At 45.6% G+C, this 18,082-nt stretch overlaps 1 protein-coding gene across 2 annotated transcripts in view; it reads right to left on the reverse strand.

Annotated features, from left to right (window-relative positions):
• BFSP1 (beaded filament structural protein 1) overlaps window positions 1-13,904 on the reverse strand; it is a 42,563-nt gene extending 28,659 nt beyond the window's left edge. The window contains exons 1-2 of one of the 2 annotated variants that reach the window (XM_032859391.1): window positions 13,895-13,904; window positions 6,027-6,087 (exon numbers count right to left, since the gene is read on the reverse strand). In XM_032859391.1, coding sequence (XP_032715282.1) covers window positions 6,027-6,047 — 21 coding nt within the window. In that variant the 5' untranslated portion in view covers window positions 6,048-6,087; window positions 13,895-13,904. Of the gene's footprint in view, window positions 1-6,026; window positions 6,088-11,235; window positions 11,610-13,894 lie in introns of those variants that run through there. The other variant, XM_032859390.1, reaches the window with a different exon arrangement.
• Between the last annotated feature and the right edge of the window lie 4,178 nt (window positions 13,905-18,082).

An 18,082-nucleotide genomic window follows, 5' to 3' on the forward strand; every position in this document is an offset into this window, starting at 1 on the left:
AGATTTTTTTTGAAGATTTTATTTATTTATTTGTCAGAGAGTGTGCACACGCAGGGGGAGGGGCAGAGGCAGAGGGAGAAGCAGGCTCCAGGCTGACCAAGACTCGATCCCAGGACTCTGGGATCATGAGCTGAGCTGAAGGCAGACACCCAACCGACTGACCCACCCAGGTGTCCTGGTCCTCAGATGTCTCTCAAGTTACATGTGTCATCTTTCAAACAAATATTCCAGGATGCCAGAGTATAGGGGGAAAACAGAGGCATGCTTCTGGAAGGACGTGATTGCAGTAGGGTAAGGGGCCAGGCACTGCCCCACCCCCCACAACCTCCCAGCAGCCCTCTTCCCTCAGAGGGAAACACAACTCAGAAACCAGAGTCTCTCCTTACAGATAGACAGGCTTAGGCCAGACTGACCAGTGGGGTCATGCAGCTAGTTAGTGGAAGCTAACGGGAAACGATAGAACTGGAATCTGTCTTCTCTCTACGAGTGAAGAGTTGAGTGCCGAGTCCTGACCCCATCCCGCAAGGTGCCTGCCCTTCTTCCCGCATCTCCCTCTTAGGCTCTCACCCAAACAAACACGCTTGGTTCCCATCAGCCAAGCCTTGAAAACGACTCACAGGTGATAACAAAGACTAGCTGATATTTATCCTTAAAATAGGGGTTACAGAAATGCTTCTGCAGCACATTCTCTTGCTTTGAGGACAATCAGCTGCCAAACTGCCCCCAACACTCGAGAAGGTGAGCAGGCACCACTGGAATGGACAGTTGCTGGTGTAGGGGGGAGGGTTCGATCGGGAGTGCTCTCTTTTGTTCGCACCAGAACTCGGAAATGTGTGGACGCTTGTGTTTTTATTATGCTTTGGATGCTGTCGGCTGCATTTTTTCAAAAGCTCCACCAGCAGCAGCATCTAGACTTTTTCCAAATGTAGACTCCGGGTCAATAGTCTAATTTTAGAAAACATTCCAACCCGGATGTTTGTATGTGTTGGCGATCTAGGCCAGCAGTTCTCGAAGTGTGGTTAATGGTGGCTAGGGATAACGAGAAATGTAAAATGATGCGGGGAGTAAAATATCTGGCAGGTCCTAAACCTACTGGGTCAGGATTTCTGGGGTCAGGACCCAGGAATCTGTATTTTAACATGCCCTCCACATGCTGCTGGTCCACACGGTGATTTCAGAATCACTTATCTAAATCATTTTTTGAGAAAAAGACTAGAGAAGTCACTAAAGTCCAACATGCCTTTGAAGAATCAGGTTGCCAATCCATTTACAGAGATGCTAGAAATCCCACTAAAAACCCAACTGTCTGTATCTTTGCCCAGCCTCAAATCCAGCATCCAAGTGGGTATTCAAGTTCATTGAGATACCTAGTTATTTAGTGTTTAATTAAAAATACACTTCAACCTCAGATGTCAAAAACCTTCCCCAAAGTTGTAGGTTTGCATTCCTTCCCGGTGCTAAGGCTGGCCTGGAGCACGGTGCTGAGTCTTCTACAACTCTGTTCCTGGGCTCCCATTGCCTCATCCTCTCTCTCTCTGCACACCTCCTGGTTCTTCCTCTGCCCTTCTGTTCTCCAGCTTTTCCACCCCTAACCCCTCCTGAACTCAATCTTCCCTGTTCCCTCTCTTTCTCTGCTCCAGCTCTGAAAGTTCGGGAAGGTCATCTCCAGCCCCAGAGTTGTTATTATGCAAATGAAGCCTTGTCACCCGGAAAGCAAAGCCTTCATGCCTCTTCCCCAAATGCCCTTGCTTCTTGTCCTTGCCTCTTGCCCTTTTCCCGGATACAGTAAAGATACACAAATTACATGGGAAAGCACATATGGCAGCTTCAGGCACTTCTTAAAAAATTGTTTTTAAGTGAAAGCATTTGACTAGAACATACAGCATTTTAAAATTCTGGGGATTTTAAAGAAAAAAGGAGAGAAACCTTAAAGCCTCCTTAGAGTTTTCTTAAGATAAGCAACACTGTGCATTACTGGGACAACTAACCTTATATACATAGATAGAAAATGAGTCCTAGAGGTTAGCCAAACCCAGATACTTAAAAGTCATCAAGAATTCTTACTGCATCAAGTCTTAAAATCTGCATAACTTCAGCCATAGCATGTAAGCGGTATGTTGAGGAATTTATCTTACTTCAAAGTGCCTAGCAAAAAGTGGCTTGCTTTAGCTTTTTTTTTTTTTTTTTTTTTTTTTTTTTTGTGGCTACTAAGAATACAAGAGCTCTGTTCTGAAGATGTAATGACATGGGCAGTATTAACAGATGACAGTCTGGGGAAAGCAGCAGCAATCCCTCTTGTCAACATACACTGCGATATTTTCCAAGCACGGTTCAAAGACTGGGTCAATGGTTTCTCTTGTACCCCATTTTTCATGGCCATACCTAGGGATGAATCCCTTCCACAAGAGCAAAGGGAAGGGGCTCTGACACTGAGCTGATAGTCAAAACCAGGTTGATCTGATATAGGTAGACCCTCAAAGATTTGTCAACCAAAATCACAGATATGACCAGCCAACAAGACATGAATGTACTCTTCCATTTCTACCTTCTCACATGACCACCTCGATGGACAGAGAACATCCAGCCTTCCCCTGGCCAACCCCTTGAGTTCCCCTGAGGCAAGGATTGGGTACATATTGTTTATTCCAAGAAGTTCTGGAAGGGAGGAACTGATCCAGGGAAAGGAACAAAGGCAATGAAGGTGTATAAGGGGCAGATTACCACTGTGGATGAGCACACCTCAGTAGTGCTAAGGACCTTTTAAGAGACTGCAGAACTCACCTCTGAACTGTTGCTATGAGCTGTGGGGCAGCTGGGCACCTACTCCCACCACTCAGCAGCTGAGGTTTGCTCCTGGGGTGCTAACGCCCACACTTCCGGACTGTGCCTCCAGCAAATCACGCATGTTCCCATGGCCAGAGACATGTAGGAAGCCGCTAATGTGTTCAGCATGTCTGTGTGACCTCAGAAGTAGCCCACGGGATAGGGATGGAGCGCCAACGTCAAGCGTGAAGCGCCATCTTGACCCTGAGACTCTGGCTTTGCGTCTGTCTCCTGAGAGACAGAGATTCCCCGACTCCCCTTGGGAGGCAGAGAATGAGTCAGGTACGCAAAAGACTCCTGACTATACCTGCCAAGGGTGGGGTGTGGGGCTCGAAAGGCATTGACCCTCACCCAGCGTGAGCCTCCTCACTGGCAACAGAGGGGCTGGGCAGGGTCGTTTCTGAGGATGGAATAAATAACCACAAAACTGTGCCAAGGTTCCGGGCTGGTGTGTGGCCATCGTCACCTCCCTGCATCAAACGCTGTGCTCATGATTTCTGCTAGCACTGCGCACCACCTGTATTTTTAGTCACTCCATTATTTTTCTTCAAATTGATTCATTTTTTACTTATACACATTCAAAAAGGAACTTTTCAATGTCACCTGCTATCGAGAAGAGGTAATCATAAAAATAAATCCACAGCTGTTAGAAAATCGTTCCTCCACGAACCACCGAAAATCCCCTCCCACTCCACCAGGGCCATGAATCCCACACTCTGGGGAAACGAAGCTCACATCCCTCACATAAAGTGCTCTGTAAGAATAATGGCGACAGGGGCGCCTGGGTGGCTCAGTGGGTTAAGCCGCTGCCTTCGGCTCGGGTCATGATCTCAGGGTCCTGGGATCGAGTCCCACATCGGGCTCTCTGCTCAGCAGGAAGCCTGCTTCCCTCTCTCTCTCTCTCTCTGCCTGCCTCTCCGTCTACTTGTGATCTCTCTCTGTCAAATAAATAAATGGAATCTTTAAAAAAATATAAAAATAAAAGAAATTTAAAAAAAAAGAAGAATGGTGACAGGCAAGTCACAGACACTGCGTGTCACGCCATTCTTACTGTGTGTGTCGACAGACATCCACTCCTTGGTGGGGGCACTGTTACTGCTCTTACTTCAGCAACGGAAGAAGCCAAGGCTCAGAGAGATGAGGCAATTCACGCAAAGTCTCACAGATACTCGACAGCGGCACAAAGGGTCCTGTTATCAGGCTGCCCTCCCTTTTTGGACTGGACACTTGCTTGTAGCAAAAGTGTCCTTCCCCGCTGTGCTGATGGCCTGCGCTGGCCCTGGCCCGAGCTGCTGGTAACATCTTTCCCCAGAACTTCCGTAACATTCTGATTAGACGAATACTCCAATTGCCCACATTGTCCGTCCCAATACACACCAAAGGGAGGCCCTTCCCTTACCTGGCATTTTCTCTGATACCTTATTTTTCTACCCAAGAATAGGTATTGCTTTTGTAATAAGAGAACAACAACAGAAGGCTGGAGCTTGTTTTTAAACCCAGTGTTATTTTCCACCAAAGCTAAAAAGAGGGTCCATACTCTTTCTCCCTCCTCTATGAAGAGTGCCCATGATGTGACTGCATGAGTGACAACGTTAGAAGTGAGTCCAGTGAGAGCCCCACTTGCAGTGAGGACAAATACTCACAAGGCAAAATGTGGCAGTGTTGGGAGGGGCTGAACTGACACCTAAGTGAAGGGTATCACCAGCCACCTGTGTCTCTGAAAGCAGTGATCTGTGGATAAGGTGGCGGCCCCATCTGGCAGCGGGGATCCCCACCCAGAATGAGAATGGGGATGACCTGTAAGTATCAGCAGAACAGCTGGGTGATGTCTGATGCTAACAACACCCAAATCCCACCTCAACCTTTAACAGGGCTGGGGCCTTCACAGTCCAACCCAATACAAGACCAATCATCAAGCCTGTGCACTGAGGGCTCTCCTAAGCTCACTCTCACCCCGAACTTTTGTGTTTCTATCTGGGGTGTTCACAGGGTGGCTGGCCTGAGACAATCCTAGTTCCTGTTAGTTGACCTTGGTAATTATTGGCAGTATCTCCCTTCACACAGTGTCCTGGTTCGGGCAAGACATCGTTTGCTCACACAAAGAAGGGCACAGAAGCATCACCTGGTTGGTAACACAGACAAAGCAAAATTCAGTTTCCCTGGGTTATGGTTCTAACTTTCCTACTGGTTAGCAGACTAATCCTAGACAGCAGAGGCTGTACAAAGCTAGCAACTGGCAAACACCCTGAGCCAACCCCAACTGTCTGTAGTGGCTGCCTGGAGCTCCACGTGGAGAATCCTAAGGCCACATCTAGACACAGCAGGGAAAAGTGCTGTGTTTGCTCAGTAATTCTGATGAGGAATTATGGGTGTGGAAGGGAGGGAGAGGGGAAAAGGAACCACACACCCTAAGTAAGCAAAATTTCAGTGAGACAATCTCTCTGGGTCTTTCTGCTTGGACATTTGAGCTCTGAAGTGACAGCTAATTGCCATCCCTGGTTTCGTCCAACCTCTGAGATCCCAAATTATTCCATCTGGGAGTCGAGGTCCCCTGGCTGAAGCAGAAACTCCAATCAGTTAGGATGATGGTGGAGCTTCTGAAGAAGGACATTCCCTGCAAAGGACAACCCCCCAGGACTCTCCAGGAGGGTCTCCAGCCAGAAGGTAAGAATCCCAGGTGCGCCCCCCCCCACACACAGGGCTACCCTCCAGGCTCCAAGAAGGGAGAGCTTGAAGAGAAATGGAAATTTCTTCCTCTGTACTCTGAGAGTTCTCCTGCACAAGAGCAATCTTGAAACTTTCAGCCAGCGGAGTGGAGAGATATCCTTGCTCCCAGTAACCACTGCCTAAAGCAAATTTCCTAAGTTTGGTGGGTTTGACACCAATACATCTGAATGGCACAACCACAGCCAGTCACCAGAATGCGGCCATGTTTGAAGAGCCTAGCACAACCCATGAAGCTTAACAGTCTAGGGTTCTCTCGCGAGACCTCGTGTGTTGTGGGAGAGGATAGGGTGTCTTGGGTGTGTGAGTTCACATAAAGATGTAGTTGAAAATTATGAATCAAGAAGGAGAATGACAGAAAAAGAAATAGGTGAATCCTAAAAGGACACAGAGAGGAGGTGTGTGCCAGTCATTTCAGCCACTAAGTTCCATTCTCAAACTCAAGTCCGGACTCAAACTCAAGTCAATGCTCAGCTCACCTTGTTAAGCCGTTCCAGCATTTCTTTTAGGAGCAGTTGACACTCACATTCGTTTTCATACCTGCAAATGGGACATATAAGCAAACGTTGGACAGCTTCCATGATTCCACACATGGTCATCACATAATCAGTGTCAAGTTCCATCTGAGATGAGTACTATGCTGTCTCTTTAAGGAGAGGTCCCTAAGGTTAAAATAATAGCTAATGCATTGCAGAGCCTGTGGCTCCCCAACCTCTTCCACACCCTGGCCCATGTGCAGAGGGCTGTGGTGGCCACCGCACACGGGGTAACTGGGAACAGTGAACGTGACAGGAGTCCCCCAGCCTGGAGGCTCTTCCCCCAACCCAGGCAGCTCAAGGTTGAAGGAACTGTATCTTCACACACCCGTAACCCAAGCACAGCAGTGGCACAGAGGCTTCCCTGCATGACCTACAACAAACACCCTTAACCTGACCTCATTTGGGTGGGCTAAACAGTTGTATTTACCTGCGTGTGTCAGTTTTTCTGAATTATGCCATATAATCCTTACAAAACCCTGGAAGAGAGCAGTTATCATTGTTTACCATGTGAAAGATGGAAAATGGCCCTTGATCTCCAGCAACTGCTCTCAACACTTCTTCCTCACCTCTGTGCCCTCACCCCTACACACTGAAGCCCTGCTCTGGGCCAGTGGGCAGGGCGGGCTGGACAGGCCAGTGTCTGTGCCCCTGGGGCAGTCCTCAACCTCTGACAGAAGGTGAGTGGGTGCATAAATACCACGGCTCCTTCGCCCTCAGCTAGGACAGCTGAAGGGTTTCTCCATCTGGCAGGAGCCCAGAAGCTCCAGGAGCCCATGATGTTAACCTGCTGGATAATGCACTCGGTGTTTTCTGCCTTCCCCCACTGACTCCTGTCCTCACTCCCCAAACTTTCTTCTTGAGGTCACCTTCCAAATAAGCTACTAGCCCTCAAACCCTTTGATCAGGCTCCGCTCCTGGAAGACTCCAAACTAAAAGAAAGGTGGAGTCAGGACTCACACTGGAATCTGACACCAAAAACAGTGCCCCTGGTAGCCACACCACGCTGCCTAGGTAGAGCAGAGAGATTCCCCCCAGATTTAAACATACGTAAAATTGATAAAGCAACGGATACCAGGAATGTGTGTAGCTTTCCTCCCAGTCATCTTCTTCCCTGGACTTGTAGAAAATGATAGGGATCAAGGAGGCAGAGAAACCCCAGAAATCATTCTGTTCAGAGAGTTTCCCTCTAGGGGGAGTTTTTTTCCCCTTAAGAAAGACAGAAGGCCCTTTCCCAAATGACTCCCCCCTTGTTCCCTGTAAGCAGTCCCCAAGATCCATCCCGGCCTTCTTCCAGGAGTCACAGCCCTTGATGTTTGGTGAGCACAGGGCTGCCTAAAGAGGAAACTACATTTCCCAGCCTCCCTTGCAGCTGGGGGTGGCCATGTGACTAAGTCTTGACCAGTAGGATGTAAGCATAAGTCGGCTGGCAGTCTCCAAATATCTTTGATAGGAGATGATGTAGGTGCGTCCTTCTGTATCCTTTCCTCCATCCTGCACCTGAAACAAACGCGGCTTCCCTGAAGGGCAGGCAGAGCCTTCTGAGCCTCAAATACTACAGACTGGCATGCTGAGCTGTAAAGGCAGACCTGACACCAGAGAGAAATCCATCCTGGATAAGCTGATGTCACTTTGGAGTTTATGCCCTTTGTGGTTGAAACTAATCCTAATGAGCACTCCGCCCAACCCACAGAGCATAGCTTTCAGGGCCCTTGCACACCCCTGCCATGTGCTCAAATCAAGTACTGAAAGTGCTGCTGGGAACCCCTGCTGCTGTGTCCGTAGAATGAAAGAGTCCTGACTTCAGGGAAGAACAGTTAGGAATATGTGCACTGTGCACACTCCAGCTCTAAAGCCACCAAAGACGCTCAGCTGTACCAGGAGGCAAAGCGCATCCGTACAGGCTTCATACTTCCCACTGTCGCACTCGGCAGTTTCTTTTGTGTGTGGCACTAAAGGAGCCAGAAATTATTTTTTAATGGCTAGTTAGCTTTGAGAATAAAACTCTTAACAAAATCCAAATTTTCCCATTCTGCTTTCCTCCTAGAAATATCCAAAAATTTCTGTAGCTTAAAAACATGTTGGATAAATGCAATAACATGTTATCGTGGGTAATTTTCATGCTGTAAAGTCTAGATATTAAAAACAAGTGATTTTATCATAAAGACTTCACAATAAACTCATATATATATTCACACAAGTGCATATATATGAATGCATAAAGTGAAAAAAACACTTTGCCTTCAATTATCTAATTGTTTTTTAGCAATTTGGACAATTGACTGTAGGCATCAATGTATGATGGTAGCTCCGTTTGTTTTTATTTCATTCTTGTTTTCTTCAGTCTTTGTCTGATGTGCTGGAAACCGGATTTTGAAATTATTCAACTATCCAAGTAGAGAATCGGCTTACCAAGACTGCATATACCTTCCCACTTCTGCATTATTTTCACCTGGCTTTGGCTAGCCATCAGCTCACCTCTGGGATGTAAAACCATACTTGGTGTGTGTGTACCCATTCCTGTGAGCGGGTATGATTTTTATAATCATTTTCAAATCCCAATACCTCAGTCAGAATATCAAAGTATTTCCAAGGGGGCAATGGAAGGGAATAAATTAATGAAAATTATTAAATCAATCACAGAGCCAGAAGGGATAGCTCCATGATGGACATCTAACTCAGAACCAAGTGAAATCAGGAAAAGACCAGGAAAATTCAACATAGCCATTCCTTCAATGAGGGGCTCAAGGAAGTCATGACCACCCAGCCAAATCACAGCAGACTGGGGCCTCATGATTAGGTAAAGACCATTTGGGGATCCAGGGTTTCCTGCTGGCCCATGGAGCTGCTCTGGGTGTGTGAACCAGTGTACGCTTCCCTTTGCTATAGAAAACATGCATTTCATTTGAATGAGAATCTATCTTAGGTCTCGCTCTCCAAGAATCCAAGAATGGATCCTCTCCAAGACACAGTGTTCTAGAAAGTAGAGGACGAGAAAACCCAAATTTAAGTCCAGCCACCCACTGGCCCTCCCGAAGCCTCAATTTTCCCATCAAGGGCTCTAACAGGTGGATTTCCAGATCCCTTCGTCCAGCTCCAAATCTGTTTCTATGGATCAAACCCGAAAACAGGACTGATAGGAATGAAATCAGCGAGGGCCACCTGGGTGGCTCAGTCAGTTAGGCATCTGCCCTCAGCTCAGGTCATGATCCCAGGGTCCTGGGATGCAATCCTGCATCGGGCACCCAGCTCAGCAGGGAGCCTGCTTCTCCCTCTCCCTCTGCCCTTGCCCCTTCCTCTCCCCCTCCGCTCATGCTCTCTCTCTCTCAAATAAATAAATCTTAGAAAGAAAAGGAATGAAATCAATGAGCATGATCTGATAAACATGCTCAGTACACATTGTTGAATAACCGACCCACCATTCAGCTTAAGAATGTGGGACTCAGACATACAGCACGTTTGGAAAAGACCCTCTGGGTACCCTAGACCAGGAGTCCCCAAACCTGAGTTTTCACTGTAATTACCAGTGAGCTCATAAAACTTAACATTTCTGGGCCTCTCCTGGGGTCCAGGATTGGGCCTGGACATTTGTATTTTTAAATTAATTTAACTTTTTAAGTTAAAAAATAACTTCTAAATGAATAAATCTCTTCCATGGTTAGACGCATTTTTTTAATTACATTAAAAAAAACTGTTCCATTAAAAGTCTTCTCTGTTCCCATGCCCCAGTTCCCACTCCCTGGTCCTCCCCATGAAACCAGTCTCACTAGGTTTTTGCATGTGTCTGTTTGTGTTCTCTTTTTCCTTATGCAATAAAAAAGTATACTCTTCTCCCTCTTCTTTTTAAAGCAAATGACAGTAACACACTATTCCCTTGTTTTACAACTACGCGGCATTCCATTGCATAAATGAAGCACAATTTGATAACCTACAAATAGGCATTTAGGTTCATTCCACACTTTTGCTCTCTCAGATCACACTTCGATGAGGGCATGCCATTTTACACCTGCTGGAGCATCTAAGAATGAATTCCTTGAAGTGCCCCTGCAGAATAAGAGCACGTGCATTTATAACCTGAGAGGATGGTGGCAAATTGCTAGCAAATTGCATCCTTTCTTCTTTTTAACAATTCCTCCGGTGATCTTATCATCTTACTCAGTCTGCTCTGGACCAAGGCTTCTGAAACTTCAAGCTTAACTCCATCTCTAACCATCTCCTGGGTGATGGCGATGTTGCTGATCCACCGACCACACTTCAAGTAGCAAGATTCCGGAGGACATACACGTTGAAATAATGTCCAGGTATCGGCTATGATGCAGTAAAGATGATTAAGACTTCACACGCCCAGGACCTGAATTCCATCCCGGTGCAGCGATGCACTAGCTAAGTGACCTTGCCCCAAATTCTGACACTGTCTAAGCCTTTGTTTCCTCACCTGCAAAACAAATGCAGTACCCTCTATTCCAGGATAAGGCTGTGAGGATCAAATAACATGGATACATCTCAAAAACACTGTGCTGAGCAAAAGTATCCAGACATATGACCCCCTATCTGTAAGATTCCACTTTTGTGAAATTCCAGAACACGCGAAATTAATCTATGGTGACAGTAATCAGAACACTGGGTGCCTCCGGGTTTTTTGTGGGGGAGGGGTGCAAGGTGACTGGGAAAGGACAGAAGGGAACTTTCTGGGGCGGTGGAAATACCCTGCTTGTTTGGATAGCTACATGGCTACCTTGTCAAAACTTACTGAACTATGCACTTAACACCTGTGTGTTTTTTAGAAAAGATTTTATTTTTAAGTAATCTCTACGCCCAAGGCGGGGCCCGCACTTAAAACCCCGAGATCGAGAGTGGCACGCTCTACCAATTGAGCCAGCCAGGCGCCCCCCAAACTGTGCATTTTATTGCATGTAAATTAGACCTAAATTGTAAAGCGTATTACAAGTAAATGATACCACTTCGTGCAAACTGCGAAGGGAAGGGGTCCTAGGTAAGGGAGAGGCACCGCGCCCGCGCCCTCTGCGGGGACGAAGTTCTGGGTCGCAAGGCGTCCGCCCACGTCCTGCCTCCATTTCCATCCACCTCCACTTCCATCCACCTCCACCTCCACCCCTACCCAACGCCTCCCGAGCGCGCGGCCGCCGCTTACTTGCTGCGGAACTCGTCGAGCGCGCGCTGCGCCTCCGCGCCCTGGCGCTCCAGCCGCGTGCGCTCAGCCGCCAGGTCCCGGGTGCGCTGGCGGTTGCCCTCGACGTGGCGGGCCAGGGCGTCCTCCGGGCCGGCCAGCTCGCCCAGGCGCTGGAAGGCGTCCAGCTGCCGCCGGAGAACGGCGTGGCGCTGCTCGAGCGCGCGGGCCCGCTGGACATGGGCGGCCACGCGCTCGCCGAGCCCCTGCAGCGTCGCCAGCCCCGGGGCGGCCGGCCGGCCCTCCACCAGGCTGCCGGGCTCGGCGGCGCGCGGCGCCTCTTCGGCGCTCTCGTACTGCTCCTTGCGGGTCTGGAAGACGTAGCTGCGCCGGTACATGGCTCCCGTGCAGGCGGGCGCGCGAGAAGCCGGCTCCCGGAGGCCGTGCGCCCAGGCGGCGGGACGCTAAATAAACATCCACCCCCCCCCCCGCACGCTGCTGGGACGTTCCATAGCTGATCAGGGGTTGAGCTCAACACTGGGCCCAGCCTCTGGAAGAATAAAAGAGCAGCGGGCCTGCTTTTGTCCGCCAGATTAGCGGACCTTACAGCCCTGGAGATTGGAAGTTTTATTGGGCAATGAGGTTTTTGTTCTGTGATTGTTAAAGCCGGTTGCTTTATGACTGAATGGAGAGTCAGGAGGACAAGAGAGGCATGACTGCTTCCTCTGGGGATTGTGAAGGAAGCCCAAGGGAGCTTGTTAAACTTGGACTGGCTCAAAAAACCAAGGACCTCTTTGTCTCCTCTCTTTTCGTCAAGGTCTCAACTGCAGACCTTTTCAACAATACCATTTTTTCCTGTTTACTTAAGCAGTTCTTTTGCATAATCACAACATGACATTTAGGAAGCCTCCTTTTGTTAGGGATTCAAAACCACGGATGCAAAATAAGTGGCCCATCTCAACAAAACTCTGATGGGTGCTGCAAGCAAGTTCTTACAAACACCTATGCATATTTGTGGGAAAACATTCTTCGTACAATAACTTAAGAAACAGAAGCACAGTTATCATTATAATATTGCCCTAGCTCTTGTAGGTCCTGACATCTTTTCTGGAGTTGGAGGAAAAGTAGAGCCCCATCAGGATATCCACATAATTGATTCTTTGAACTAAAGAAAAAAAATCCTTACAACCTAAAAGATTGAAGAAATTGGCCAACTCTCCATTACAGAATATGAAAGAGGGGTTTTGTTTTGTTTTGTTTTGTTTTACCACTGTGTTTCATTTTAGTTTGTATGACGGAAATAGCAAAGCTAGGCTTTAACAAATTTAAAAGTTGTGGGTGTTGAAAGAAACTAGTAGCATTTGATGTAAATGTTCCTAAGTATAAATATTTTGTCATATCTCCAATTTAAAAATGATTATCAAAAGAGCTGTTGTCCTAAAAAGAAGGATTAGCAGTACCATATAAATAACAAGTATATAGATTGTACAGAATTATGTAATTATACTAAAAATTAAAGTCATAGTTATCAAAGATCAAAAAATGACACAGATCTTTGATGGGTTTATTTCTCCAAAAAGACTGTAAGATAATGGAATGAATTCAGTCTACAATGAATCCAAGGTAAGGTCCAAAGTTGCGATAATGGTATGATTGTTGTCCTATTTCTTTTAAAAACAGATTTGAGGAGTACCTGGGTGGCTCACTGGGTTAAAGCCTCTGCCTTAGGCTTGGGTCATGATCCCAGGGTCCTGGGATAGAGACCTGCTTCGGGCTCTCTGCTCAGCAGGGAGGCTACTTCCTCCTCTCTGTCTGTCTGCTTCTCTGCCTACTTGTGATCTCCGTCTGTCAAATAAATAAATAAAATCTTTTTAAAAAATAGATTTGAAAATAGATTTTATGACCAAATCAAGGAGAACCACATGAGTATTTTTTGTAGATACACATAGATCATGCTAATGGCGTGGTGAATTGGTTTCAGGCTTCCTAGAGAGCAAAACCAAAGCAGAACAGAGATTATAAAAGCATTCATTTCCTTTGACATCATGTATCAGTCAGCTATTGCTACAGAACAAACTGACCCCAAAACTAAGTGGCATACAAGAAGAAATATCTAGCAATAGACTCCCAGGTCTGCAAGTCATCAGGATACCTTCTCCTTCAAGTTCCAGGCCTTCTAATCAGCTGGGACAGCTCTGCTCCAAATGCTTCTCACCCTCCTAGAACTAGCAATGACAAAAGGCCAAGAGTGAGCTCCCCCAATCTCATCCCAAACCTTTGTTTTCATCGTGTCCATTAACAACACCCCATTTGTCAAAGCAAATCCCATGGCTACAGCCAAAGTCAAGGGACAGGGAAGAGGCATGGCCCACCCCAAGGCCATGGCAAGGGTATGGGTGTGTAATTATCCCACTGGAGTGAAGAATTGGGACCAGCAACCCAGTCTACCACACATAGTAATCCCATTTGAAAAATAGATATTCCAGGAACATAACAAAGGAAAAATATTATTTCAGTGATCCAATGGAACAAACAGAAAATATCGACTCACAAAGCATAGTCTCAGGGAGATAAATATTGAGCAAGGTCAAGTCCCTACCTTCAAGGAGCAGGGAGACAAATTCCTGCTCAACTAATTAAGACACAAGGAAATCCGAAGTAAGTTCTAAAATAGAGATCTTACCAAAATGCTGCGGTTGAGCCTAAGAATCAGCAGTAACTAGTGTGGGTAGATAGAGAAGCTAGAATTTCAGACAGAGCAGCATAAACAAGGTGTGAGCAGCATAAACAACGGGTGTGAGGTGAGTGGAGTGGGCCATGTGCTTCCTAAATATAGTGAGCTTGAGCTGCAGAGAGCCTGGCGAGAAGGCTCCCAAAAAGGAAAGTTCTAGGGAAGGGCTGGGCTTCCCATTAGTTGCAGTGGATGGAACATGGGCATCATCTCCACTCCTTCACCCAAGCCCTACCAAAAATGGCATATGTGTGTAAAATACACATATATGTGTAAAATAAAGAATTTATTTTTAGATTAAAACTCCACAAAAATAAGGAAGAAAAGATCACAGTGGACAGGATGTGCCAACAAATTTTCAGAAGGCTAAACGGAGAGATTAGTGGCAATTGACATAGCAGAGTGAGGAAAGCTGAAACCTGCATGCCACTGAGGGGACTGAGAAAGAAAAACAAGCTCGTTCAGGCAACAGACGCTTAGGAATTGGATGTACCAGATAGAGCAGAAGCCGGGTTGGTGGGGGTGGGGGTGGTGAAGTGTAGAGCTGAAAAACCAGAGGATTAGCCCAGGGTATAAGGAACAGTTAGAATTTCAAGTCTCCTACCGCATTCCTGCACAGCTAGGCAACTACCCCACCCCCGGTATGACAGGAGACAGGGAGTTACTCTCTGGTGAATTTGAAGAAGAGAGGTCTTGAGTTCAAGGTCACCACCTAAGGACAAGATAAGATCACACCGGAAAAAAAGGCGTTAAAGGAACAGATGTCTCCATTTACCATTTCACTTCCAGGGTGCTGGTCACCAGGCATATATTTCCTCAAGCAGGAGATTTGGGATTATTCTGTGGAGAAACTGAGTGACTTCAGAGAAAAAGATCACCAGATATTGAATTTAGAAGTTTGACTGTTTGGCTTTTGGTCTGAACATGGAATATGGTTGTATGTTCCAAGGTAATTCGAACCCAGCCAAAAGATCATCAGACTAAGGCCTATTTTATCTTATTGTTTATTTATTTATTTGTCAGAGAGAATGAGACAGAGTGTTAGGCAGAGGGAAAAACAGGCTCCCCATTGAGCAAGAAGCCTGATGCAGGACTCCATCCCAGGACACTGGGATCACAACCCAAGCCAAAGTCAGATGATTAACCCGACTGAGACACCCAGGCATCCCAGACTAAGACCTACTTTATAGTGAACTTTTACTTGTTACAGCATAGTATTTTTTTTTATTTCTATTTTATTTATTTGACAGAGATCACAAGTAGTCAGAGAGGCAGGCAGAGAGAGGGGGGGAAGCAGGCTCCCTGCTGAGCAGAGAGCCCAATGCGGGGCTCCATCCCAGGACCCTAAAATCACGACCTGAGCCGAAGGCAGAGGCTTAACCCACCGAGCCACCCAGGCATCCCACAGCATAGTATTTTTAAGTCTCTCTCTCTCTCTCACTTAGATTTTTGTTTTTGAAAGTTAGTATTTTTCTCCAAAAGTATAGATTCTCTAGGTTTGTATACCTTGCATTGTCCTGTATCAGCGCAATGGTACTATCAAGATATCCTGCTCCCATCTATTGATACTATTAAAAATGTAAATATTTCTTTTTTTTTTAAGATTTTATTTATTTATTTCAGAGAGAGAGAGAGATCCCAAGTAAGCAGAGAGGCAGGCAGAGAGAGAAGGGGAAGCAGGCTCCCTGCCAGAGAGCCCGATGTGGGGCTCGATTCCAGGACCCTGAGACCATGACCTGAGTCAAAGGCAGAGGTTTAACCCACTGAGACACCCAGGTGCCCCCAAAATGTAAATATTTCTTATTGGAATTTTACTATAAGTATTAGGGGTTTCCTCTCCTATGAGAAAAGAAAATAAGTTGGTGTAGCTAGCTGCTTCTGTGGGACATTTGGCTGGTTTATGACTTTAGAACTTGCTGTTTGACTCCTACTTCTTATTTTACTTTTTAAAGATTTTACTTATTTATTTATTTGACAGAGACAGCGAGAGAAAGAGAGCACAAGCAGGGGGAGCAGCCAAGGGAGAGGGAGAAGCAGGTTCTCCACTGAGCAGGGAGCCAGATGGGCTTGATCCCAGGACCCTGATCAGACCCCACTTAAAATTAAAATTTCACACTGGGCATAGAGCCTACTTAAAATTAAAAAATAACAGATTAAAAATGTAAGATACGAGGAGTAGATCTGGAGAGTTCTCATCGCAAAGAAAAAAACACTTTTTTTGTAACAATATGAAATGACGGATCTTAACTAAACTTATTGTGGTAATCATTTCACAGTGTGTGTAAGGTTATTATGCTGTACACCTTAAATTACACAGTGTTGTGTGTCAATTGTATCTCACTAAAACTGGAAAGAATTAAAACTGAACAAATCAAAGGGCTGGAACTAGTATATATAGGAATTTATGCCAGTTATTGAAATCTATTGATTTACTATACTCTACTTTTCTTATATTATGCTGCTTCATTGGCTATGAAGGTTTTCTTCTAGTCTAAAATCTCCAAGGGGAAAAAATGAAACTGACAAATTAACTGATGCATTTTAGTATGCAGAAATGAGGGTTGTTTTTTTGTTTTTTTTTTTAAGATTTTGTTTATTTGACAGAGAAACAGCGAGAGAGGAAACACAAGCAGGGGAAGTGGGAGAGAAAGAAGCAGGCTTCCCGCTGACCAGGGAGTCCAATGCAGGGCTCCATCCCAGGACCCTGGGATCATGACCTGAGCTGAAGGCAGACACTTAACGACTGAGCCACCCAGGTGCCCCACAGAAATGAGTTTTAAAGGAAGTTATATATTTCTCTTAAAAAGTTTGAGGAGATTAATGACAAGGGTCTAGACAAATAAGCAAGCAAAAAATAAAGCAATTAATAACTCTAGGAAAAACAAAAAATTGAGGAGGGAATGCAACATAAGTATCCTATTTGACTCAGTGAAAAAAACATGTATACACAGTCTTATTGATGAAACACTCATTATTGATTATCTAAAACTTCTGATATAAATAATTAGAAGAATGGGGAGGTGGTGAGAAGGGTATATGTGTAAGAAGATTCATCATCTTTCATAGGGGAAAAAGGTAATACATAAAACCTGTAACTTATTAACCAAGAAATAACAGGATTAGCTTATTAAAGAATACAGAGTTGTAGAATATTTAATATAGATTTAAATACCAGGGGTTAAAAATGTGCATACCTTTAACATATAACTTACCACTTTGTACTTTGTGCTTACCTTCATAACCTCAGCTCAAGTCCATGTCTCCTGCTAGCATCTGAGATACTTAAAAGCAGGTGGCATGTGTGAATCACCCTATCTCCCAGCACTTGATTGGTGCCTGGCACATAGTAGGGGTTCAGATTGTTTCAGTGAATTTAATGGGAAAGTGCAGAGGGATAGAGTAGAGCAGAGAGGGGAGGAATAGGACAGAAGGCAACCCTTTTTCATTATAAAAATTAAAATTTGTAGTATTACTAGACTTTAAAAATATGTTTCGATATTAGTTTGATTAAAAATATTAAAATTAGGGGCACCTGGGTGGCTCAGTGGGTTAAGCCTCTGCCTTCGGTTCAAGTCATGATCTCAGGGTCCTGGGATGGAGCCCTGCATTGAGCTCTCTGCTCAGCAGGGAGACTGCTTCTTCCTCTCCCGCTTCCCCTCCCTACTCCGCCCCCCCACCCTGCCTGCCTCTCTGCCTACTTGTGATCTTTGTCTGTCAAACAAATAAATAAAATCTTTTAAAAAATATATTAAAATTGGGGCACCTGGTTGGCTCAGTGGGTTAAGCCTCTGCCTTCAGCTCAGGTCATGATCTCAGGGTCCTGGGATCAAGCCCCGCATCAGGCTCTCTGCTCAGCGGGGAGCCTGCTTCCCTTCCTCTCTCTCTCTCTGCCTGCCTCTCTGCCTACTTGTGATCTCTGTCAAATAAATAAAATCTTAAAATATATATATATATATATATATATATATATAAAAATTAAAAACTTTTTTTTTTTTTTGGTTGGTGATTCACCCCATATAGTCTAGTTTCTACTGGAGTAACAAACAATCTCCTAGTCTGAGGGGCTTAAAACAACAAGGTTTATTTATCCCTTATGGTACATGCTTATCCAAGGAAAGTCCACTAGGACCTCTGCTTCAT

Source organism: Lontra canadensis, unplaced genomic scaffold (assembly GCF_010015895.1).
Source record: "Lontra canadensis isolate GAN:19392208 unplaced genomic scaffold, GSC_riverotter_1.0 scaffold16, whole genome shotgun sequence".
Taxonomy (NCBI): domain Eukaryota; kingdom Metazoa; phylum Chordata; class Mammalia; order Carnivora; family Mustelidae; genus Lontra; species Lontra canadensis.